The sequence below is a fragment of the Hippocampus zosterae genome, chromosome 5 (genome assembly GCF_025434085.1).
Source record: "Hippocampus zosterae strain Florida chromosome 5, ASM2543408v3, whole genome shotgun sequence".
NCBI lineage: Eukaryota > Metazoa > Chordata > Actinopteri > Syngnathiformes > Syngnathidae > Hippocampus > Hippocampus zosterae.
This window is the reverse complement of record NC_067455.1, coordinates 18,751,153-18,777,664: the sequence shown is the minus strand read 5'-3', so window position 1 is coordinate 18,777,664 and position 26,512 is coordinate 18,751,153. Positions and strand designations below refer to the sequence as shown.

Here is a 26,512-nt window from a genome sequence, read left to right as displayed (position 1 = left end):
CCAGACCATGGAAGTTTGAATGCTATGATAGATTTAAAGTAGTAGTTATAATAATAATAAGTATAAGTATGATAAATACAATACATTGTAGGTTTTGAATAATTGCATTATGTTGGTTTTTGTAATTGAATTATTTCAATGTTTTATATTGTTATATATTTAATTTAAATTGAATCAGACGTTTTCGTTTCACGGTCGGAGATATGCGTAATGTCACTTTCTGTGGATGAACCACAACGTTTGATTTGATGCTCTCATACGTCTCCATAAAGTTATTCAATCAATTGCCAAACACAAACCAGAGGAATTAATGACCTGTTGAATAATGCCACTTGCAGTGTATAATTTTCCGCGTGGGCTGACAGGAAATATACATGTCTGAAGATCTTGATTCTAACGTATCTTGTCCTTTGCTCGCCCCCCCCCCCCCCCCATTTTAATTTACTTGGGCGTTATAAGAACAAATTGTATTTTGCGGAATGCAGGAAAACTTTAGAGTGGCGAAACGCCATGGCATCGCGTTGAGCACAATTCTTTATTCTCTTTTTTCTGCACTAATACCAGTGACTTAATCACACAGCCTGCATGGAATAATTTATTCTGATCGCAAATGTCACAAGTGCTTTATTGTGGTCACTTGTTGCGTGCACGGTATCGTCAAAGACCCAAAGGCAAGACGCGTGGAGTTGGGGCACGTGGGATCAGACTTTCGAAAAGTGTACTTTATGTCACCAAAAATCAGGACTTCTCTGCTGTGTTTATAAGATGCATTAAAAGTGAGGTAAAGTGGAGCTGAACGGGGTGCTTCAGTCGGCTGTGGGGCTCTAGTTGCTATCCAAACACAAATAAACAGAGGAGGAACATTGGAATTAATGATAGAGAAGGAGGGGGGCGTGTCGGAGGCGGGCTGAGTGAGCCGGAGCAGGAGCCCTAAAAAGTGAAGAATCGGTGCGCATTACGCACACTTCCAGCCTCAACTGCGGACGGGACTCCCACTGTTCTGCTGCCTGTCTTCCAGACTCACTGGTCACACACTACACGAGTCTGCACAGTTCCGAGGCACCACACATGGCTGTGAAAGTTTCATGGACTTCGAACTTGGAAAACTTTTAGTGACGCTGTACTGGAGCCGGTCGCTTCTGTAGTTACTGTGGATTACTGGCATACCGCAGGATTTTGACAGCTATTTATTGGGGGTAAGAGTGTGCTTGGAAGGCTACATTCTGACATATGTCACTCAAACCGCACTTGTTTTGTAACTGTTCTGTCACTTCAAATACTTATGCTGAACGCGCGATTAAGCAGCAAACCTGCAGCAGCACCCACTTGTCATCTCTGCATAAACTCAATCAATCTAACCGTGAGCGTGATTAACGCTTCTCGTTAAGCAATTTGCGGGCGAGACTTCACTCGCTCGTTGGTTTTAGATCATGCACAAAACAGAACGCGCGATGTATACATCTTGTCGCTCACACTTTTTTAAAAACATTCCCAAAAAAATATTTCTGAAAACGGACATGCAGGCGTTCGGGCAAACTGTCGAAGTGTAAATGAAGTCCAAAGGTTAGGGAGAACTTGTTGAGCAGTGAGTAGGTTATGGCCGAGGTGCAACAAGTGTCTGTATGGTGACTAAAGCTGCACCTGTGCAACATTATATTTAACTGCATCCCGTCGAAGGTTTGAGGGGGTCCCAAGACGAGGCCGAATTCGAAGCGCAATTCTATGAAAGTGAATTAAAACATCTGTGAAATTATCCAGGCCTTTAGTCATCACGTCAACGTGGTGCTTACAATTTTTACGCTGCAAGCTCTTTACTGTTGTAGGAAATTCGATTTTTTTTTCGTTTTGCACAGATTCAAATCATAAAATGAGTCAAAACATGAGTTCATAAAAGAAAAAAAAAGTTTTTTTCTTATTTTTCCTACTCTGCCATTATTGATCATTCTGATTGTCAGGTAACCACTCACTCAATCTCTCTGTGTTGAATGGGCCACGCATGAGAACATTTTTCATTCCCTATTAGTAGGTCACTCGATTTCTCTTATTTTATTTTCGAATTGGTGTAAATGAAGTTGAATAAAACAATTAGAGTGAAACAATTCAAATAAATGCGTCAGGCTTTTCCAACAAATGTAAAACAGTCGTATGGCCTTTATAATGAATATATCAAAGGGTTTGTGTGTTTGAACATGGCTCTCAAATCCTCCAATAATAATAAAAAATGTTCCATTTTCACATTTACGCCCCCACAGAAATTGCATCGGGAAACATGTAGACAACGACAGGCTTGCGTTTTCTTATATTAGATCGAGCGTTGCGCTTCATTTGAAGAAATGAATACATAGGTTTACATGTCGATTTATGTTTGACGCCTAAATAATCACTGAATATTAGAGAGCATTAATTGTGAAGTTATTTTTTTATGGAATCAGGCTTGTCCGCACAGTATTGCATCCGCGCGCTTTTCACCAAAGCTCTCCAAACGATTTTGCTGCTTCGGCGTGTTAAATTGGTCAAGTAGAAATGTGAATAATACACTTATTCCCATTGTAATCTTGGGCCCCATTTCTTTGGGGATATTCTTTGGCTGCGGCAGCATAATTGTCTCTTGTGCGCAAACGCGACTAAGAGTGGACGTGTTCTCTTTTCCTAGGGGTTGTCGGCGTGTCCTCTGCACAAGTGTGAGCCGCGATGGGGAGCAAAGCTCTGCACGCTCCGATCCCCCTGCACCCGCCCCTGCAGCTCACTAACTACTCCTTCCTGCAGGCCGTCAACACGTTCCCGGCCGACCAGCTGCAAGGACTGTACGGCCTCAGCGCGGTGCACACCATGCATATGAACCATTGGACTCTTGGCTACCCGCACATCCAAGGACTGAGATCGACTATCACAGAAATGGCAGCCGCCCAGGGCTTGATGGACCCCAGGATTCCATTCCAAGCTTTGCCCTTCACCGCCGCCGCGCAGCTCTTCCATCCAAAACAAGCCTCGGTCACGCACGGCGTGCCCTCGCTGCACAAGGACAGGCCGAGGTTCGACTTCGCTAATCTGGCCCTGGCCGCAACGCAGGAGGACCCGCCGAAGGCTGCGGATTTGGCCAAGCTGGCGTCGGGACTAGGGGGAACCATAACCGAGCTGAACAAGCTGTCTCCGGACAGAAAACCCACTAGGGGCAGGCTCCCGTCCAAGACTAAAAAGGAATTTATTTGCAAGTTCTGCGGCAGGCATTTCACCAAGTCCTACAACCTCCTCATTCACGAAAGGACCCACACGGACGAGCGGCCCTACACCTGTGACATTTGCCACAAGGCCTTCAGAAGACAGGACCACCTCAGAGATCACAGGTACCGCCTGACCCACCGCTTTCCGTAATTACAATAACATGAAGTCACATCGATCGCGACGTCTATGACGGCTGTCTGCGTGAGCGCGCGCACGCACAATTCAGACTTTTGCAGATGATGGCCACTTTATTTTGATAGTTTTTTCCATTTTTTATACACGGAGCAGCTTCTCACGGCTACGCAAACCATTGCCGTCTGGTGCATCAATAATTGTTATCTATGTTTTACAGATACATCCACTCCAAGGAAAAGCCATTCAAATGTCAAGAGTGTGGGAAGGGATTCTGCCAGTCCCGAACTCTAGCGGTCCACAAAACCTTGCACATGCAGGTGAGATGGCAATATCACAAAAATATTGATATGCATATTTTATTAATTTATCAGCGTAAATCCGCATGCTATGTACGGCCCGCTGTCTGCGTGGGGATGTTAGAAAGTCTGCTGCGGTAATTCACGTACAAATACAAAACATAGTTAACGTCGCAAATCGGCATGAATTACCATTTTGGAAAGATATTCATGATCAAAGAACTATATAATTGAAAGGAATAATCCTTTGCTTGCTTTAAATCTAAACAGGAGTCTCCCCACAAATGCCCCACATGCGGAAGAACCTTTAATCAAAGAAGTAACCTGAAAACTCACCTTCTCACCCATACAGACATCAAGCCCTACAGCTGTGGCCGCTGCGGAAAGGTGTTTCGGCGCAACTGTGACTTGCGACGGCACAGTTTGACGCACAGCCCACACCAGGACTTCTAGGTCTGGACAGAAATAAACAAAACAAACAGGAACAAAACAGGAAACAAATGGACACAAGGAGAGGAGTCAGCATTTTTTATGCATGGACAATATCCAAACGTGGACACTGTAAACACACATGAATTGATTGCACAGCATGTTGGACACCACCGTGTAAATATCAAGACCATGTACATAAAAAAATGTATTTTCTGGCATTCAAATGACAAAATTGTTATTAAAAAACGTGTGTTAAATTGTATTTTAGAAATAAATATTTCCATTACATATATTTGTGTGCTTTTATATGTCTCATTGCATGAATCTATTGTGCTCAATAATTTTAAAGTGAATAGTTGTTATATGTTTATAACAACAGCAGAGAGCTTAGTGTGCCCGAGCGAGTACCGTTGTAGATATCGCTGAGCAGAAGACCCCCGCCCCCCACACACACACAAACACACACACACACACACGCACGCACACACGCTTACACAAACACACAAACGCTTACACGCGCACACACACGCGCACACACGCTCACACACACACGCGCACTCACACACACGCATAATAAAGGCCTTGGATCATTTACGAGGCAAGACCATCTCGTCATGTCAGTATTTACTAGAAGTAAAAATACCCACACCTCTCAACATATTGTAATGGTGTAATCAATCATACGCCATCATATTTTTACCCGAGTTACAGATGATCAGGTTGCTGACGTGCGTGGAAGATATGGATCAATATAGCGGTGGATCATTACAAATACTTATTAATCACTTCATCACCTGACGGCAAGTGCAATTCTGGAATAAAGTGTCAATTTACAGTTTAAATAAAAAAGAGCGATTTCAAGTGTGAAAAATAATTATTGGACAGCTATGTTCATTAAAAATATAAAAAGATTATAGTTAGGTCTGTGCATTCTACGCGTACTCGAAGAGACAGCAATTCTGAGGAAAGCTCGTATAGTTTGTGCAGAATAGGTTGGATGGATTCCAACTAACCTTCGATAAGCATGATTTTAAATATTAACCGTCAGCAGTGTTGGACATATGACACATCATAATCGTCTTTATAAGCTCGTCCAGGATTCTTTCTTAAGTTGGCCTTGTGGCACGTTATTTTACGATTATAAACGGCCACACACACAAAATGATCAAAATATGCGTATAGGTGTTAACAGTTGCTCGAATGTGAGTCCATTCAATTGCCTCCCGTCCCCCAACAACAACCACATAACTAACTCCAAAATATATTTTTCATGGACCCCGTTAGGGCTCCTAAATGGGAAATTATTTGGCGTTGACCGCTAGTTCCTATTTATTTTTTCAAGGCAAGCGTAAAATCTCCAGCAACGCCGGTCAGAAAGATACCTATTTATTGTTAAAGAATAAGAATAAGAATATAAAGACCACATTTGTGAAGATTATATATTTCTTCTTCTATCACTTCTGTCTTGTGAATAAAGAATTTTCAACGACATGAAATCATTTCAAGGCCATGAGTCTCATTGTTTTCTTCTGGCTGGACATTTTACAAACCAGATGGGCACAAGGGCTCGCGCTGTCTCAACCGTGTTTCGATTATCAGTAATAATGTAATGTGTAAAATGTAATTATTGTAACGTTTACTGAGAGAACTTATTATTATTATTATTATTATGGGAATTTCTCCATTGGAGTAAAGGTTTTCTTATCTTATTTGTTAAATTTCGTTGCGTGACACATGTTGTTACGCTCCGTGATTTCTCCCCAATAGACTCTGTCGTCACCGCTCAAGACACAGAAATGGAGCTAGGCCTACCCGAAAGCAAAAAAAGAATAGTAAATGTTTAATTAAAAAAAATGTTTTTCAACTGTAACATGTGGCAGTGACTTTTCACACGTTTTAATGCTTAGATTGTTGTTCAGCAACTGTTCGTGGTCGATACCGCTCGTCGGCCTTTTCAATAATTTTGGTCAGATTGAACTGCACTGCACTGAAGTGTACGTACATTTCACCAAACTCCACAGGTGTTTGTTTGAGCCGTCTATGCTTTTGATACATGCTCTGACATGAGAATTTAAAATTGCCTGTACTGTACCTCGGCCAGCTCATTGGCACATGCCATAATGCAACTTTATAAACACTACTTTGAGGTGAATGAATAATATCCCCAGCATGTATTAATGTAAGTGAACTGACAGTGAAAGAACATAATATACGTTTGGAGTAAGTTAATAAACACCAATCATTATTCAAGCCTCTATATAAGATATATATATATACACGCACACACACACACACACACACACACACACACACACACACACACACACACACACACACACACACACGAAGGGTTTCAGTATATAAAGATAGGCTTTTCACAGACTATTCAAATGAACCATTTTCCTTTCGTGCCCCAACCCCTCAAATACCCCCAAAAATAATTGTATTTGAGACCAATCTCTGTATCAACGTGTTTCATTCTACAAATATAGACCAAAAAATAGTAAAGCACATCAAAAATATATGTATACTGTAAAACTAAATTTTGAGAAATGGACTTCCAAAGCCATGTTCTAGTCGATGAACAACTGTAATATGTTCAACCTCAAAACAGAGTTAATCACTGCACGTTCGGGAAAATTATTCCAGCAAGAATAGCTACACATTTGTGCTTTCCCATTGCTTATATAAATAGGCAAGATAATTTGCATTATTCAAATTGGTATCTACTGTATATCATCCGACAGAAACGTGACTATCTTGCGCTGAGTTGTGCACACTCAAAGGTAGAGAAATACATCAGACATCAATTACGCAAAGAGTCCACGGTGTTTTAATGTACTTTGTGCTGACCAAGGAATCTGCGACCTAAATAAGCGACGGGACAACTACAACTGGGTAGGAAGATAATAAATGATCAAAATACCTGAAGAGAGATGCGCGTATTGTGTGTATGACGTCCTTTCTCACCGCCCTAGTTTGGCAGGTGTGTGCTTCTACAATGGGCAGAGTGGAAAATATTAATCTTAATCTATTAGGTAAGATTACGCCTCTCTTCTTGAATATTCAATTTAATCACGATAGTGTTGAAACGCCCATTATAAAAAAGCAAAACCGGTTGCTGACGTAATATGTATAACCCAATTGAATAAATAACTCCTACATCCCCAATAATTTGATTGGTAGGTTCATTCATTCAGGTCTAAATGGAAACTCACCATTGGACATTCAGTACAGTGGACTTGTATCACGAATAGTCATTTCAACGAAATGCAGCCGCGAGCAAAGTGGCAGAAACTCCGTTTTACCAGCAGACTTAAAGGCCACACCAGACATGCGGAAGTCGTAATGGTGTTTACCGATGACGCTGACTCTGGAGCTGTACATAACTGCAGCTTGCGTTTGATAATGCAATGAAATCGTCATTGTAAATACAAATTCAATAGCCACAGAATCGCAGATAGAGTCGCGTGAGAGCATGTTTTTGTCAGGCGTGTCTGCTGTTTAGCCTCGTGGAGTCGAAGTTACGAGGACTTCTTCGGAGGTTTAGCTTAGCTACTGTGCCTCGCAGCAGACGAGCTGGATGCTTCCAATGGTGACAGTTCATAGCTAGGCTAAACACACACCCAAGTAAGTTTTCTGTCTGACCCTACTGTATCAAGTGGGGAAAAATGCAGTGGCACACGCGTGTGCGCAAGTAAAACGAATCTTTTAGCTGTTTCAGTCCAGTCTTATGTGCAAAATCTGAATGCATTTTTGCAAACAAGCTAACACCGGTGCTAAATGGTCCGAATCAGGTATAAAAAAAACAGTAAAATTCATAGTAATGACAACCTTTGCAAAGGGACTACCCTTTCTGTCCCTGCTTTGTCTAAATATCAACATATCATGCTGTCATGCATGCACGCGAAGTCTTTGGACTGGTGTGCACACAGATTGAACTTTTAATTCATTTAATTTTCAACAGTGCCGTATTTGTTTGTTAGCGACACTTTGCAAGAAAACATCGCTAATATAATTCGCACAGTCCCTTGCAAACAGCTTCCACAACTGAGCTAACTTTATCATTACATCGGTTGATTTCAGTCATCAATACTGACGGCAATACCGCAGTTACATGAAAGCTAAACTGTGAAATGCACGGTTCTGCCCTTGCAATCAATTTGTGAATAATTATTACCACTTGGCTTTTGTATTAAAAGCAGGCAAAATTCGAAAGGAACAGTACATCAAATAACATTATTTTGCTTTCTTTTACAAATGGTTTATAGAAGAGAGACGCGATGTTGGAGTCCTATGTCACACCTCTCCTGATGAGCTATGTGAACAAGTACATAAAGAATCTGAAGCCATCTGACTTGCAGCTGTCTCTCTGGGGAGGAGATGTTGTGCTCAGCAAGTTGGACCTGAAGCTGGATGTGCTGGAGCAGGTACTTTTTGTAGTATGTGACCTCTGCTGTCTTGAACCTTTTGTCATTCTACACTCTGAAGCCTAGATGTATTGGAATGGTAGTTATGTCATTTGAGTCTCGTTGAAGTGAAAATAAATGTCACCATAAAGAAGAATATTGTTACAAAGTGGTGACCAAAAAACATTGGTCAGAATATAACATGAGTTTTCAAAATGATGTAATATCACACCTCTGTCTTTGTTCTTGGACACTGGGTTTGGCGGCTGAATGCCACTGCTATCACAGAAAAATAGATTTCTTCATCTAGCATCTTTGTAGGATTTGCATAACTCCATGTTCCAGCTGTGATTGTTTCAAGCTAGTTGATGTCTCCCTCCAGAGGCTGAAACTTGTCCCATTTTGACGTTGCAGGTTCTTTCCACGCTGCAACAACGAGGCACTCTGAAGTAGCTAGGCTAAATCAAAGCCTCAGTCCACATGATGGCTTTACAGTTGGACTTTTAAAAAAATATATATATATATTATTTTTTTACTCCCCTCCTTTGTCTTTCTCACCGTGATGTGCACATATTTATGGCTGGCAGTGAGGCATTCTAAAGTAGACGTGACAGCGGACTATCCGAAGGGTAACTGCATTTTAGGGGTGTAGGCTAAACTCGCATAGCAGTGGTGTCCGATAACAGCTGATGTGAATGAAGGAGGTTAAGTTCATATAAAGTTGGGGGTGAGGGGGCAGTCATGTTAGTGCCCAAGTGCGTCACTGGGCCCTGTTTTGGACAGGGGGGAAAAAAAAAAACCCTCAAGTGGTTAAGAACAATTGTCCGCAACCTTTTTTGCCCCATGGACCGGTTTAATGTCAGTCGAAGATTTCAGGGACCGACCTTTAAGGCCGGATAAATACAACAAAATAATATGATATGACCTGCATGATAACTGTTCTATTTTTCAAACGTAGTAATAAACACCAAATTTCCTATCTGGCCGAAACACTCTCTGGTCGCTTTGGTAATGTTTAAATGCACTTTTAAAATAAGATCCACGACAAATACAAAGTGCATGAAAAATATGACTCACCTTCATCACACATTATGTAGAGTGAGCTTGGTGCGTGGGAATCTCCCGTTGAGATAAATCCAAGTAGGTCTTCTGATACTGTCTATTAAATGTAGCCATCTTTTTATTTAAAGTCGTCAGCTTCTTTTCTGTCTCCTGGCTGGGCATTTTCCCCTTCCCAAAGAAACTTTCCAAAGACGTTTGTTTTTTGCTAATGTTGCTAGCTCCTGGGTTTCATTTTAGCGGTCACCTATCACGTGATCATTAAGCGTGCCTTGACCTGTGTCAAGAGTCACATACTGTAGACGGATGTAACAGAGAATCCGGTAATTTTTCAGGTTCCGAAATGAATAAAACAACAGTAATGTAAGTTATTCTTAATGTGTGGCCCGTACCAAATGATCCACGGACCGTTACCGGTCCATGGCCCGGCATTTGGCGACCGCCGGTGCAGAACACTTGAACACTATCATCACAGTTTAGCCCTACATTGTTCTCAGTCTGGTCACATTTTGTTTTCCAGCAACAGTGTTGTGAATCACTGTGTTTTCGTATCGCGGCCTTACTAACAGTGTTAATGTTTGAGTAGTGAAATAATATTATCTCGGCCGAAATTCAATACGATTGACATTTTTAGGTTGTGATTGGATTCAAAATTGATGTAAATGTTCTGATATTGATGCAACAAAAAGTAAAAGTACACACATTTTATAAAGCGACTGTATTTTGTTTGTCATTTGTAGGAATTGAAGCTTCCCTTTACATTCATGAGTGGTCATATCCATGAGCTGCGTATTCACGTTCCCTGGACCAAGCTGGGCTCTGAGCCTGTCGTCATCACCATCAATACCATGGAGTGCATTCTAAAGCTGAGGGATGGAGACCAGGTTTGTTTCCAACATGAACAAGACTCTTCTTTCACTTAAAATAAGTTAATTTTATGTCTTACTTCTAATTGAACTTGTTAGTTCCTTTATCTCAAACTTCTGTTGGAACATGTCAGGTTGATAACCTTAAAAAAAAACTGTCTGAGATAAAGGAACCAACAAGTTCAAAGACTTGTCTTGAGTTGTAAATTCTCTGGGCATCTCAGCGCCCTTGTGGTTAGCATGTCTACTTCACAGGTCTGAGGTTTGGGGTTTCAAGTCTTGACTGCTGCCTTCCTGTGTAGAGTTTGCCTGTTCTACCTATCGAACATGAATGTTGAGCTGACCGAAGCCTTCTCCATACGTGGCCCCAATTCTGGGGCCTCTGCTGTTCTCGCTGTATCTGCTCCCATTGGGTTCCATCTTAAGGAAACATGGTATTCCTTTCCACTGCTATGCAGATGACTGCCAGATCTATGTCCCACTGAGCAAGAAAGACACCTTCTCATTAAGGCCACTCCTATCCTGTCTGGAAGAAATCAAAACCTGGATGGCACAAAATTTCTTGAAGTTCAACGAAAAGAAGACAGAGGTGATATTGTTTGGCCCCAGTGGACCTTGTACATTCCATCCTGTAGACTTGGGCCCCCTATCTCCTTATCTGAAATCAACGGTCTCAAACTTGGGACTTAAACTGGACAGTGATTTCAAACTCGATCGGCAAATTGGTGCCGTTGTTAAATCCAGCTTCTTTCACCTTAGACAGCTGGCCAAAATAAAACCTTTCCTCTCACATGAACACTTTGAGACAGTAATTCATGCCTTTGTCACATCCCGGCTCGATTACTGCAACGCCCTGTACTTTGGAGTCAGCCAGTCCTCCATCAAGCGCCTTCAGCTGGTACAGAATGCCGCTGCTCGCCTCTTGACTGGTACTCGTAAGAGGGAGCATATAACTCCTACTTTGGCATCCCTTCACTGGCTCCCCATTCATTTTAGAATTATTTTTAAGATCCTCCTCTTTGTTTTCAAATCTCTGAATAATCTCGCGCCACCTTACCTCTCTGAGCTCGTCCGCCCCTACACACCTGCCCGGCGCCTCAGGTCTGTGGACCAGTCTTTGCTAGACGTACCAAGAACTAAACTGAGGCTCAGAGGGGATCGAGCCTTTTCTGTTGCTGGTCCATCTCTCTGGAATGACCTCCCACTGAACATTCGGCAAGCCTCCTCGCTGCCCATCTTTAAAGCCCTCCTCAAAACTCACTTGTATTCTTTGGCGTTTGACTCAGCATGACTTAGATTTGCTATTGGTTTTACTGCTTGGTGCTTTCTACCGCCTTATTACTTATTACTTATTACTGATTCGTCTTACTGTTTATTGTATATGTTAAATCGCTCCATGTACAGCACTTTGTATGCAGCGATGGCTGTTTGAAAGTGCTCTATAAATACTGTTGACTTGACTTGTTGACTTGACGTGTGAATGTGAGAGAATGGTTTGGTTGACCATAGGTTTGGTAGACTGTGTGTGGTCTGTGATTGCCTAGCGACTGGTCCTGGGTGTACCCAACCTCTTGCCCAAAGTTAGCTTGGATAGTTCTCAATTCATTCAGACCTGAATTTGGATTTGTGCTCTCCCAAATTCAGAGATTGTAATTCCGTTTTTGTCTGTTACAGGCTTTTTATTAAATTATGCATCCACATCAATACCATGGTGGCTATGCTTTTAAAATTTAGTGTGTGAAAAAAAATCCAAATTATTAGAGTAAAGAGTATCTTAGGCCTGCCATGATAATGATTCCACCGAAGTACTGTATCTCTCCCTGAGGAAAAAAACGTTTTTGTACACAATCGTTTTTTCATGTTCATTTACGTGCGTGTTTTACATACGTCGTCAACATTCACTCACGCCACTTCGTCGCCTCTTCTGTTCGTCAGCCTGTTCACTCACTCACATACACACCAACAGTAAGGACAGAATGGCTTTTGAAACTCTTTTAAACAGTTGGGTTCACATGTGGGTGTCTCATTGGCTCTTAGGCACATGGAACTCTTTCTGATTTATTAATGAGTGCATCAGTTTATAGTAGCGTGAATAATAGCCATGTAGCATTAATTAGCCCTAGCCGGGGCAACCATGCGCATCAGTGCTCTTTTTGTACTGCCTCATTGTTTATGCACAGCTGGTTCAGGGAACATTCGTTACGCCAATCAGGAACTTAAGAGATTGGCGACCCACACCAGATATCCGTTTTGAGTGTGAGAATTTAAAGTGAGAACGGCATCATCGGTATCCCTCCAAAGCTGGTGAATCGAGGGAGCTTACAGCTTGCTTGAAATCGCTACATATTTATACAATCTCAGGCACAAAATTCATGAATTTGCTACAAATGACTAGGACCGACTTCCGTGGCCCTCGTTACTTCCATAAACTCTGTGCCGTGTGACGTCATGTTTTGTGTGCATGTGTCTTACTTTATAGCTGCTTTTTGTTTTTGTAAGGTAAAGGACTAAATCAAAAGATTGGATTGAGCAAAAAAAAAAAAAGGGCATCATGCCCTGCAGTGTTATTGTAGCCCGAGTGACAGAAGAATGATATATATTGTTGGAAATTAACATGTCATTTTGAATTCAGCTTTTTATAGCATCATTAAATATTTGTCAGACAAGAAAAGTTTATATCATTTTATTTGGTTGTAACAGCTTTGACTTCTCACACTTTTCTGTATTTTTGGTGACTTGCTTGGTGAAACCTTTGCTATTCATGTAAGTTTGCAAAGTACATTTGAAAGCCAGTACAATGTCTTTTGGGGAAGTTGGAGTTTTCAGGCCAGATATCCCAGAAGAAACACATTTCAAGGCAAGTCAATTACAGGTAATTATATAGGTTGTTGCAAAAAGATTTGTAACACATGAGTTTTAGCTGCTCAAAATTAAGGGGAAATATCAGACAGTGCCTGTGGCTACTGCTTGTTGGATCAGGTTTCCAGAACCAAGGAAATTGAAACTTGGCTTTTAGTAGTCAACGAGAGTTGAAGGTCATCCACCAGCATAGAACTTGTGCAGTGCAAATTTTCAAAACAACTATTTGTTGGAGATTTATTTCTTCTTTTATTTTAATTTTTTTATTAAATAGTCACTGCCGAAAGATTTTTTTTCAGGAGTCTCCGGGGGGAATTACAAATGCATTTTGGACAAATTATTCAGAGGTATGTACACCCATGAGACAAAATTTGGAGTAAGGCCAGACTTGAAGCAGATGTTCTTCCATCTGAAGGAATTTACATTAGCTACTACAATTGATGTGTTGGTTGCGACTGATCAGCTTCTGAGAGCACTCTCATTATAGTTGACAATGGGAGCCGTCTCCTGATTGGAGGAAAATTTCTTCTTGCTGCTCTTCTTTTCCTGTTCAGTCCATATGCATTTTCGTCAAAATGTGTGGCGGTGTCTGCCCCTCCACTCTTTGCAGAAGGGGAAGATTAGCATGAGGTGGGATTGCTATGTGGTGAATACACGCAGCAGGTGAAAGAAAAAAAATGAGCATCAAAACAAACAAAGCAAAATTTGGACATGTTTTAAAGTTGAAAGATTGTGCTGGGAATGCAAAATGAAAAATAATCTTATCAGGCAGACTCTACAAACAGTCTAAATCAGAATTATGCATACTGTTAACCTTTTCTTCCAGAGAGGAAAAGAGACACAAGGGAACCTGTTATTAAACAAAGTACGAATGTCGACTGCAACTGTCACTGCTCCTAAAATAGATACACAACAATATTACAATGGTCCTTTATGTTTGTATTATACATTTATTTATCTGAATTACTGAAGCAGTATAAGCAATGGAAACATGATCTATGTATCTTTTGAATTAGTAATTCATTTTACACATGGCCTGTGCCGGAGTTTATCCCAGCCGACTTTGGGCAAGAGGAGGGTTTCCTAAATTGGTCACAACAACAACCATTCACAGTCAAATCGTCACCTTTGGACAATTTTGTGTTTACAATTAACATACCATGCATGTTTTTGGAATGGGGGTGGGGGGTACTCAGAGAAAATTTACTCAAGCATGGGGAGAACATGCAAACTCCACACAGGAGGGCTGGAGCCCGGTTGTGAATTCCCAACCTCTGAACTATGAGGTTGATGTGCTAACCATTTGGTGACCATGCCAACGCATCGCGGACCTGTCAAAAAACCTTTTCACAAACCTTTGTGGTTTCCCAAATATATTTTGTTTTCCATTAAAAAAAAAATCTGAATGAACCTCTGTTGATCCTATTATAGTTTCCCAACAAGAGGTACACATATCTCAGGAGGTACACAAGCTTATGGGCACGCGGCCACATTGCAAAGGAGTACGTGGAGACGTAATATTTTATGTCCAAGATGATAAGTAATTATTCTCAGTCATTTCATAAGTCAGTCAATAAAAAACTAAAACGTGTTTCCCTGGGGAGACAAGTGTTTTCTTCCTGATAATTGATATTTAAATGCCTCCTTACAGAGGACTAATTCCAGTGAATTCCTGCTTTTTTGTGATACATCTTGTAAGAGTTGTCTTGTAAGGCGTGATTATTATTTAGTTTTCGTTCATATTTTTAAAATGTATATAATGGATTTATTTTCTGTTTGAGTTAAAAAGAAGAAACCACCTGACAAAAAAATGCTATTATCTAACAAGACAAACTAAATAGATTTTCATATCATGATCACTTGTGTTACGTTCCACTTTTGAAAAATCATCACCCTGTATGTGTTAGGGGATACTCAGAGCATGATGAAAGAATTTGGGAGTGCACAAAACGGCAAATATTGGGAAACACTGTATTAAAGGCCAAAAGGCATCAACAAGAATAAATGTTTCTTTCAAAACACAAAATCATAAATTACTTTTTAAACACACATCTAACTCTTGAAACAGTTCACATAAAAACAGAACACCTATCATTTAAATATCCACCAAAAAGACGAAAACACATCAGGTCTGTATTTTAGTTGAAACTGTGTTTTGTTGGCTGAAAAAAAAAAAGGCTGGACAACAATCTGATGAATTTCAGACCAATTTTCAAGTAACACTGAACTCTAATTTAATTAATAATTCATTTTAGGAAATGACACTGGTAGATGCATTTTTCAAATAAGAAAGTGCCTTTTTTTTTTAAACCTGTGAGTAACAGCGCCTCGGCAGCTGCGTGGTTAATACATTGCAATGTGATTGAAAAGTTACGTTTACGTTGCCCTAAAATCCAGGTGGAGCTAAGGAAGCAGAAGAAAATCAGAGTGTGTTGTCGCTGTATTTGCACGCGCACTTTAGGTGCATTTAAATAATCTGCAAGCCATTTAGGTTTTAGGTTACGAGATTAGATGGATGAAATTAAACTGTAACAGGATCATAGTTTTGGGTATATTTAGGTTTTTAACTATTATAGGCATTTCTAAACCTTTTTGGAGGAGAGATTCAATATTTGCTAAGTTCCGGTGTGAGAGTAGTTGGTGCCATTTCCACACAAATAGCAGGGGAGTAACTGTCTTGTGAGTTTTGGTCTTCAGATCAGGTGGTATATAGATTTTGGATATAGTTTTTTTTTGTATTTTGACACAATATAAATTGACCATACTGAAAGGAGGCTGAGCAAATTTACTGCACCCCCTCCTTTTTTATTTTTATTTTCTTGACGGCTTAGAAAACTTCTCCTGATATTAAAGTTGAGGTGTTATCAGCAGAGATTCTGGCTTGACAGCAGTTGCGGTGAATGATAACACTCCCAAGCAATATATATTTATTTACAAGACAAAGATAAGCCTTTGCCGAGTAATGTTTTTCTGGTTTTGGCTCTGTCTTAGCCTCATGTGGGAGGTTTAGCACTGCTGAGTGCATTTGCCACTGCTGTAGACACTCTGATTGATGCATTGCTTCAAGAAGATTTGGGGAGGTGCCTCTCAACATGCTCTCGTTATTCCAGAGCCTTTTCTTAAGTTGAATTCCTTCCAAAGTCTTTTAATCTTTATAAATATTAGATGGTATCCAACTAATGTAATTGGTAATAATGCGATCCATTTCTTTCGAAAAATGGGCAAATAAAATATAATATATACTGTGGACCAAAAAAATGTTGAAATTGACTGTGACTGAGAGATTCTAGTCTGCTTCCTGAGCACTGTTGAGGTGCTCTTGAGCTAAAGCACTGAATCTACAACTTGCTGCGGGGCGCAGCAAATTAGTTTGTAAATAAAATATTTATATCTATGTATTTCTATTTTTGCCACCCATTTATATTTGATCTTTTGATTTTGGAAGTGAAATCATCAAATACTGTGTAAATACCTCTTACAGTGTAGTGTTAGTCATCTCCCTTGGCAGAACAAGACCAAGTGTATTTGTGCTTGTAAATCTCCACTTACAAGGAGCATAAAAGACAAAAGACAAAGTGAAACGAGTAGAAGAAAACAGCCCGTGGGACTTTGCAATCAGAGAGTAAAAACGGGTTAATCTCTGTCCTGTTACCATCCGGAAATCTAGTCTTTGATTCTTGCCTTCAGGCAACAAATGGCTCACAGAGATTGCACTATAAATCTATCTGACCATCAGTTAAGCTCGGCTTTGTCTTCAGGGAAGAGGAGTCAGAAGCTGAGAACATGGACCTATGAAGCTTCCCCATTCCTGTAATTCAACATCTTATGACTAAATCGAGAGAGACAAACTGACAGACAGTTTTGCTATTTTTGTTTAGGCATGCCAAAATCAAATTGAAAATGTGTGGAGAGTTTTCACAAGACTGCCTTTGAGAAAAACATCACCTATATATAACCTTGAATTTAATGTTGTAATGATGCTCATAGATCAGTACGTTATTGTTTTACTTGGAAAGTGTCAACGTTTAACAAATGTTTTCTGGCATAAATGTAACAGCTTAGAAAACATAATCAATTGTGCTTTATCAGTTTCTCCCTGATTTAAGTTGTAACAACTCCATGGTGACCCAATGCTTTGGCAGGTTGGCATTCCAGACTGATTTAAAGCATATGCAGCAATGAATACGAGGCAGCGTGTCATTCTACCAGAAAACATCGTACTTATCTGCCATTGCCTTTGAGTCATCTAATTGTGGTGCAACACTGCTCTTTGTTTTTGAGCTTTAATGAAGTTTTGGGTTTCTGGTGGGATGATGTTACTGTTGCTCCTCAGACACAGGAAAGGAGCCAGGCCAAAAAAAAAAAAAAAAATAAGCCCAGCGGCTTCCTCCATCCATTGAGTCAAGTGGTGATCAATACACTCTGGACAGGATACTGCCACTGCTCAGCTTAATCCTTGCTTTCAGCCCTTCCTGACTCTAGCAATTCCTCTGTGGAGCCGATTACTTGCCTGCCAGGCCCTTGCACAGACACTCGATTTTGACTTTAAGTTTCCTTCTCTGAATACACAACACGTTTTGTCAAATATGTTGAAATGCTTACAAAGGTCTGTACATGTACTTTTTTACGTCTCATAATTTCCAGACTACTAAACGCACTTGGTGAAAAGCTGCAACACCTAGCTTATTAATAAACGTGCGTCTCCATGTTGTAATATGGGATATTTGCAAAGAAAGAGGTCACATAGGTGGATTTTTATCCATCCATCTATTTTCTAATCCTCTTAAACTCACGCGGATGGTGGACGTGCTGGAGGCTCTCCCAGTCCCAGCTGTTTTCGGGCAGTAGGCGGGGGACACCCTGAACTGGTTGCTAGCCAATCGCTGGTCACACTCACACGAGGGACAATTTAATGTTTTTCATTAACCTACCAAGCGTGTTTTTGGAACGTGGGAGGAAACCGAAGTACCCGGAGAAAACCCACACAGGCACGGGGAGAACATGTAAACTCTATACAGGAAGGCTGGAGCTGGAATCGGAACCCTGCTCCTCTGCACTGTGAGGCCGACGTGCTCACCAGTTGACCACTTTGCAGCATGGTAGATTTTTAAATGTTGTTATTTTTTTTAAACATAGGTAGAGACGTTTTCTTCCCCCAATGTCAAACGCAGCTAGTTAAAAAGAGTTGTCCCTGAACATTTCTCAGTCGCTTTCGTCACACGAGGCTAATTAGTCTAAGCTTCATCAGGCAGCAGTGCACAACAGTCCAAGGTAGTGTCACTTTTGGAAAGCCACTTGTTACGTGTTTGGGAGATGCAGGGGAGGTCACTTTGTGGCTCAAAACGCTGTCTTCCGTGGCTAGCCGTTAGTGGCTGTTAACAATTGCCAGCAATGGCGTGGGTCGGTCACCAAAACTGAGTTGCATTGCAGAGATGGGTGCATTTATGGCACTCATTCCCGATGGTCATTAAACTCAATTTTAGCTGCTTATTTTCACTCACCTATATCTATATTCGCTTCTCCACCGTTGTGTGCTGCAAACGTACACAGACCTCCGCATTTCAAGCAGCCCGTGTGCAAACTCCAGACACAAATGGCTGATGAATAGTCAGTATGATGGAAGACTCTGGATAGCTTCACTGGTCAACTGTGGAATATTCTGTTATTTCATTGGTCATATGTGATGAGTCTTTGGGTAAATCTATTGGTCGTTGGAAGCTCATCAATAAAAATTCTTAAGTTAAACCACTTCTCATAAAAAGCCGCAGGGTTCAAAGCGTGGCAAAAATGTCGCGGCTCATGGTCCGTAAAATGTGGCATTCGTATGACAACACTAAGACACGCTGGACAATGACCGGTTGACAGATCCAAGATGTTTCAGGAACACAATTGAAATGTTTTGTTTACCAAGTATGACAGTTTTCCATTTCTGAAGCCAGTTCGAACACTTAACAGGACGTGAGTTGTATTAGAACCTGGTGTATGGAAGCTATGCAAACATGAAGCTTTGCATGCTAGATCCTCCAACAATTTGGAATTGATATTTATCAACTTGGATGAAAAGTCTTCTCTCATTTCTTTCTGTTTGATTTGCTGGTCTTAGAACACTGATACTCTCCAAGAACACTTACGACTTTGCCGTGCCTGCCTTCCAGCTGTACCTCACATGTGCAATTAAGTTGTCAAAGTAGCCTCGGCCATTGCTTGTATTGTTCTTGGCGGTGGATATGTTGTTCAAGAGATGCTCATGCCTTTTATTACGTGCCTAAAGCAGTGTGTACAATAATGACCGAATGGAAGAAAGAGCGACCACCACTGTTGTGAATATACTGCAGTCTATAGTGTGTTTTATGTCATTATTAGTTATAAATATTTTGAAGTTCCTTTGATTGGGTAATGTATGCGTTTGATTTGCACGGGGTAAGAAACTTTGTTGTTATTTGGATTAGGAATCAAGTTGCCCTGCATTTTGGAATTTCCCATTGCGGGTTGTGGTTGATTTGACAAAGATGTATGTGTATGTGTATCTGTCAAGGTTACGTGTGGACTGTTTTACTACTGTATATAACACGTTGCAGTAATCAGCATTAAGGGATGGCCGTGCTGGCGCAAGCAGCATGCCTCTCATGCTCAGGCTGGGCTTGTGGTTAGTTGATGGAGGCATCTGACAGACCAGAGCCTTTTAGATCTAAATCCGGAAAAATGCTGTCCTATTTTCTCATTCTATCTCAGTCTGCGTCTCTTTCTCCCTTCCACTTTCCTGTACTTGCTGACTTGTTGTCCTCTTAGCAACCATTTCTATTTTCTCTTCATGGTACAGTGGGGTTCACTAATAAGAAAGAAATGTGACTAACATTGAAACATCACGACTACTTGATTACTATTTCTTCTTTTCCGAAAGATATCATGTTTAATAATTTGCAATGCTATGATCTTAGATGGGCGATGAAACATTTACTTTGTAATCGCATAGATAGGAATAGTTTGGGCTCAAGAGTCCCTATCCACTCATCAAATGCAAAATTCATGCCACCTACCAACCCAACCAAATCTTTTAACTGCGTATTTGTGGGAATGCCCTTGTGAGCAAACCCTTGGGAATTTAGCCCCACTGTGACTTAACTTTGGCATTGCACTGAGTTTCTGCGCCGATGATTTAGCAGCTTGGCTGAGCAAAGATCCACCACTTTCACTCCATGGTCAGATCACACTGTAAATCTTAATCTTTCGGTATTTTGGCAAAGTCATGCCACACGTTAAGACACCTGGGGATGTTTTTGAATTGTAAAAAATGTGTTGTATGTTCCCTTCCAAGCCCTTGTTTTTTAATGCCCTAATTGTGCGAATGTTTGAGTCTCCGTTTTGCATGTCTAATTGGAGTTTGCATGTTCACCCTTGGCATGTGTGACTTTTCTCTGTGTAATTTGAGTGAGTGTTCAGCATGAAATGCTTGTATATCTCTTTGTCAGAACTGCAGTCGAACATGGACTTGTGATTTAACTCTGGTCTCGCTTGAATATAGGCTCCAGTTATCCGCTGCACTAATAGGGATAAGCAATAGAAAGTTGATGGATGTTTCCCTATCACTTTAGCTGACAGTGGTCTTTCTTTTGCCAAACATGTTTGAAGGGGAAAATTAAACACCTATCTTAAATTGTTGTGTAATGTCTATCAGACTTTGTGACTATTTCATTAAAAACCCATTAGGGGCTTTCTTAGGGGTAATCTTACAGATGGGTTTGAAGCCAAGGAACATTAAAAAAAAAACTGTAATTTGATTCAAATGCAATGAGCTCTGTTTCACTCCACTTGCATTCCAATGGGTTTGTCGTCGATGAGTTAAGCTACCCCACAAGGTCCACGAGAAGTGAAGAGAAAGAGGCCACATACTGACATTAGATAACCGACATTACTGAAACAATCACAGTCGGTTTTTCTGTGCCAGCTGCAAACCATTTTGTGAGCGTGTGTGTTAGTGTTCAAGCGAGCGTAGACACAGCGGAGTTCAAGTACTTCTATGTAGCTAATATATGACGGCCCGTGTGTCCCTCAATTGTTATAAATGGCGAGTGGATGATTTTCTTCACATTTGTAGAACCAAATGTGGATGACTATGCAGTATTTGATAAATGCACTTGTAAATGCACTAGAAATGTATCAATCCCCTCTTCTTGACCCATAGCAGGGATGTGTTGACCAGTTCTGTGGTTTATTCTTGCACTTGAATTGAAAGCAATATCACTTTTTTCCCCCCCTCAACAGTAACTATATCGTAAAACTTTGATTTGAACATGTGATTGACTGGCACCCTGTCCACATGGTGATGTTGTTACGACCTTCGGTTTGTCCCATCAGGGATCACCACAGCCAGTCAGTAGTCTGCCAAAAGTCTAAAATATATTGGCAGATCACTTGGTGGCAAGTATTTCGTTGTTAAGACACAGTAGGTGTAATCCCAAGAGGGAGTCCTGTTGACCCTGACATGGAAGATGGGGCCTCTTCATGTCAGGTGAGTGCGGAGGAGGGTAGGGGGGTCCGGCTAGGTTCTGTCTTTGATGAAGACCTATTGGGTTTCCTTCATTTATTTTATCATGCCAAGAGGTTCGCCCTTCACTGCTTGGCCTCCAATCTCCAGGCCTTGTCACGTTGATGTCAGGATGAGTCTGCTAGCGATTCACAGTGGAAAAACAACAGTAACCGTGAGAGTGTTTGCTCCGCAGTGACACCACTCTGTTTAAATGAATTGCTTTTCTTTTACTCATCGTATGACTTGTTGTTTTAGATGCTTTTTTTTATTATTCTTGTGTTGCATTAGAACTTTGCTTCCAGTAATTCCAAGTCTTCTATGATCTTGGACTATTGTCCTATTGTGGCTGAATAGGCCTTTGGATGTTGGAGCTACAAATTAATTGCCTGCATCAGGATTAATAAAGTTTTCTTAATATCAATTTGATGCAGCATTGGCCATTTGATGTACCGGTATATGGGCAAAAGGGTTTTTATTTTAAAAAAGGGTTTGGATGACAGTCACAGATCAGAAAATATTTGTTGTGGTCTTACAATGTGTTCAGCAAACCTTTGACAGAGTACAGCTATGTAGTGTATATTGTGAAGTAATAAAAAAAGTAATGAGAGGTAACAAAGGTTAAATGTGTCTAGAGTGTCTCTCTCATATTTTGTATGTTTATACAAAGAAACCTCTGACACTATCTCCAAAGACAATCTATCTGATAACCAGCAGTGGCAGCAGGGTTCAGCTAATTTTCGAGAGGCTCAGATGAGTGTCAACACTTGAGAGACATGTTTACTGCCTCTGGGTCTCTCACTCAGCCAGATGTCTGCAGGGGGTAGAGGTTAGATCTGGCCTTCCTGTATTCTATCCCTCAGCTTGTGCCCACTTACTCTCTGGCTAGGAGGTCCCCCATTGCCTTTAGGCAATGCCACCATCATAGCTAAATCCCACTGCTCTTGCTTTGTAGTCTTAAAGCTTTCCAAGATATCTGTACAGTAGTTTATTTCTTAAATGACTGACTTCATATGGGTTCAGGCATTGCTTGTCCAGCCTTACCGCAGTCCCCATCGTGTACCTTCTTTGTTCCTTCCAGCCCTTTTTTCCCTGTTTTGTGCCCTTCTGTCGTAAGCTCATTTACTACGGAGGCAGCATACAGTTATGCTGTCCAAGGAACTGACTTCTTAAAAAAGGCATGTGTCCCTGCGATTCAGTTCCAACAATAAACAAAATCAAATTTCAATAGCTTTTTAAAATCACTTTCAATGTTTCTGATAAACGTGAGACTTAAAGGACCTCAGTACCCAGCATAAATAATAAGCACATGTGATTGTTGCTTGTCTTTGTCTTGCGTAGCTGGCCATTTTACTACCTAGATTGGCTGTTAAATTGTTAGATCTCCAATAACCTCTCAATGCCATACACAGTGCTTATCTCACGCTGCCCTCCAAGCTTTTCCCAATGTCTCATGTTTTACAATTGTTGAAATCTTTTTTTCCCTCTATCATAAAACATTTCACTCCTGTTAGATGTTTTAAAATGTCTCACAACCTTGTAGCATGTTTACATGAGTTTAAATATGACAAATATGTTCAAGTCAACATTATATATGTGGAAAATCTAGGTTCTAATAACCTCTGTAAGTTCTGTGGTTCATAATTCTGTTGGTGTCAGAGTACGGCATGCTTCCATATTCGTGACCAACATCTTTTTAAACCACAATGGTTTAGGGTTAAACATTTATTAACGAACGCATATTTTTCTCAGCAACCTATAACCCTGAACTAGTTTGGGGGCTCCCCAAAAGCAGAACATGTGTTTGGAGTGGAGGTTTCCAGAACATGGTGGAGGTGCCCTTGAACAAGCTACCAAAATTCTACCAAATTCCTAAACCACTCACCGCACCATTGAGCTTGCCTGTCATTCTTTCAAATCTCCCTGCCCTGCAGGTTTGTGCAAGTGCTCTATATATTGTGCCGAATGTAATGTAAAGCAAATAGAACTATCAATTAAGTGGCAAATCCATCCATCCATCATTCGAACCGCTTGTCCCTCTATTTCATCTTAATGTCTTTCATGCTATCAATTCTACTCAGGAGTAAGCGCCCCGTAACAATGTTTCAAACGCTGCTGTATGAATTCTTCTTCTTATTATTATTATCATTATTCATTCATTCATCTTCCGAACTGCTTTATCCTCTATTATCATTATTATTATCATTATTATGAGTATACATGCATTCAGAATGTGATTACATTCCTGACTTGCGTTCACTCAGCGATGACGTATAGTCAAAGGTCCTGACTCATCCAAGGCCTACTGTTTATTTGTAGGGCCTATAGTGGGAGAAAGGTCTGCTTTGAGATTAATGGTGACCCAAAGAAACACTCAAAATCAGTGCTGCTCGGTTGCCGCCAGCTAAATGCAACTCACATTACACATATTAACTCTAAATGCTGTCTTTGTTACTTTGCGCCCATTGTACACAATGACAAAATAACAACATAATGAATTGGTCAGAACTTGTGCTTTCATCACAAAAGATTTGAACCCAGATTCTATCGCTTCTGTGATTAAAAATCAAATGTCAGTGTCCAACTTCACATCAGCGTTTTTGTTTATCTCATCAGGATGACCATGAGAGTGAGTCTAGTTCCACGAGTCGCAGCGTCTCAGAGAATTCCAAGGTTGTCGGCAAGCCCCGCCGACTGCAGCAGGCTGCCCCCAGTGACCCGGACCTTCCCCCAGGTGAATGATGGCCCAAGGGCCAGAAAAGCCACGCCGCGTCCTGTCTTTTTGAATGACCGCCGATGGAGGCTATGGGGGAGGGCAGGGACACAGAGTTGACACATATTCCTAATCACACAATCACAGGTTTGAGTTGGCCTTCAATAATATTGAAAATATATTTGCAATTTAAAAAATAAAGTGGAAAAATTGTCTCCAGAGGTTTGCCATCTAATATCATACATAATGTATTATGTACACAATTAAGGAAGTTCACTCGTGTAAATACATGTGTTGAGGGGTGAGGTGGGTGTATTTGTGCCGCACAATTTTTACAAACCTTCATTTTATGCCATTTGAATGAATTCATTGGCTCAGTCTGAACAGGGTCAACAACAGACAAATCCCACAAGATGTTTGTTATATATGTATATAATATCTGATAAATTTTTGTTTAAAAAGTTGTATACCTGCAGAAATTCCTGATAGTTTTGAAACATCTATCGCATGTTTTGCATAACAACTTGGCACCAAACCACGTGATGAGAATTGAAGGCAATTCAATGTTATTTAAATAGGGCAACACATTCTTCTCACGGCACTTTCGACATGGAACAGGTCTCGAAACATGCCCCTCACTAGTGCCGCTCTGATCGATCGGCCACTGGCCGTGATTGGCCGATTTCCGTGTGATCTGCATATGTCAGTCCCGACCAAGAAATATGAAAAATAATGACCAACAGAGGGAGACAGAACGGAAAGCCTAGCGAGTCAGATTCAGCGAGTTTCTTAGATAAATTGGGAAAATAGGACACAATGCCTGTCATTGCTGCTCACAAAAAAACGATGAGCCGCAACTTGCGCTTTGCAACCTGCAACCAGCTGGAGACCAGCCTGTGTGCAATGTAGCATCCACTCCCCTTTTCATTAACACTGCACGCCACATCAACCCAGTAACCTAATCATGATATATAGTGTCCAGTTTTATATAATATATGGAAGGAGATTTGGACTTAATGTTTCAAAAAAACAATCGGATTCATCAATTAACTGAAAAAATAGTTGATAAATTCTTAAAGTAATCATGAGTAACTAGATCTATAATCACAAATCCATGTGATTGGTATTGTAATCGGTTTCGGCCGATCTCAATGGCTAGTGAGAGAAGAAAGACTGTTTACTGATCAGTGCGCAATCTTGCTTCTGCAGCAAGATTCTGTGCTTAAAACCGTCTCGTAATGTTGGAAGAAAAATCCACGGAATGGACCATGTACAATAAAGGAATAATTAAAACATATATATTTTTGTCCTTAATTTGATTTAATTCTCTGACATAGCCTTCTTTCTAAGTCAATTTAGACATAAAAATAAATGTTGTCACTAAAATACATTAGTAAAAAAATTGAAGTCAAAATAAATAATAAACCTGCCTTTTTTATATTACATGCAACTCTTATAACATTTCCAACAAAAAAATGAGCTCCTTTGAATAAGTCACCTCGAAAAATAAATTTAAATATCAGAAAAAAAACACTCAACAGGAATATTATTCAAAACCACTGTAGCAGTTGTACTCTCTTTTGGTTTGTCATCTGCGCTTTAATGAGACCCTTGAGCCGAGTTTGGCATTGTTCTGCCACAGGTTATTCTCTCCAATGGGAAACAAGTCATAGCGCACAAATATTTTATTGAAGTCCTGATTAAACGACTAAGAAAATGTACTTATCTTGAAAATAAAATATTGTTTCCACGTATTCGCTGCAATGTGCTTACGTACCACTGGTTCGGAAACAGATTTACACAAACCATGTACTGTATTACAATGTTAGTTTAGTGTCTCAATTCTCATATGTACACATCTACAAAACAATTCACGTTAGAAAATTAACAGTCTGCATTATAACATAAAAATAACGTTTTAGTAATAGGAAAAAATGTTTCATGGAGGTTTGGGGGGGGTGTAGAAGAAGAAGGAAAGAAGAATGGGAAGGAAGGGG

At 40.5% G+C, this 26,512-nt stretch overlaps 2 protein-coding genes across 6 annotated transcripts in view; both read left to right on the top strand.

The window, feature by feature from the left end:
• The first annotated feature begins 944 nt into the window (after positions 1-944).
• On the top strand, positions 945-4,375 carry osr2 (odd-skipped related transciption factor 2). 2 transcript variants are annotated; one of them, XM_052066680.1, is made up of 4 exons: positions 945-1,196; positions 2,654-3,344; positions 3,575-3,674; positions 3,924-4,375. In XM_052066680.1, exons 2-4 carry the CDS (start codon positions 2,692-2,694, stop codon positions 4,104-4,106), a joined length of 936 nt encoding a protein of 311 aa, XP_051922640.1. In that variant the 5' UTR covers positions 945-1,196; positions 2,654-2,691; the 3' UTR covers positions 4,107-4,375. The 2 variants fall into 2 exon arrangements, with proteins under 2 accessions (XP_051922640.1, XP_051922641.1); XM_052066681.1 differs by having other exon boundaries at positions 946-1,196; positions 4,006-4,375.
• Positions 4,376-7,413: 3,038 nt separating this feature from the next.
• Positions 7,414-26,512, top strand: part of LOC127601436 (intermembrane lipid transfer protein VPS13B-like) — a 344,543-nt gene continuing 325,444 nt past the window's right edge. For 3 of the 4 annotated variants that reach the window (XM_052066676.1, XM_052066675.1, XM_052066677.1), the window contains exons 1-4: positions 7,414-7,715; positions 8,357-8,515; positions 10,294-10,437; positions 24,419-24,536. In XM_052066676.1, coding sequence (XP_051922636.1) covers positions 8,369-8,515; positions 10,294-10,437; positions 24,419-24,536 — 409 coding nt within the window. In that variant the 5' untranslated portion in view covers positions 7,414-7,715; positions 8,357-8,368. Of the gene's footprint in view, positions 7,716-8,356; positions 8,516-10,293; positions 10,438-24,418; positions 24,537-26,512 lie in introns of those variants that run through there. The other variant, XM_052066679.1, reaches the window with a different exon arrangement.

Excerpts from the sequence above, each read along its gene's own strand:
- osr2 (XM_052066680.1), top strand. The coding sequence starts at position 2,692 with ATGGGGAGCAAAGCTCTGCACGCTCCGATCCCCCTGCACCCGCCCCTG. Across the intron at positions 3,345-3,574 it reads GACCACCTCAGAGATCACAG|ATACATCCACTCCAAGGAAA; the intron begins GTACCGCCTGAC and ends TATGTTTTACAG. Across the intron at positions 3,675-3,923 it reads ACAAAACCTTGCACATGCAG|GAGTCTCCCCACAAATGCCC; the intron begins GTGAGATGGCAA and ends AAATCTAAACAG.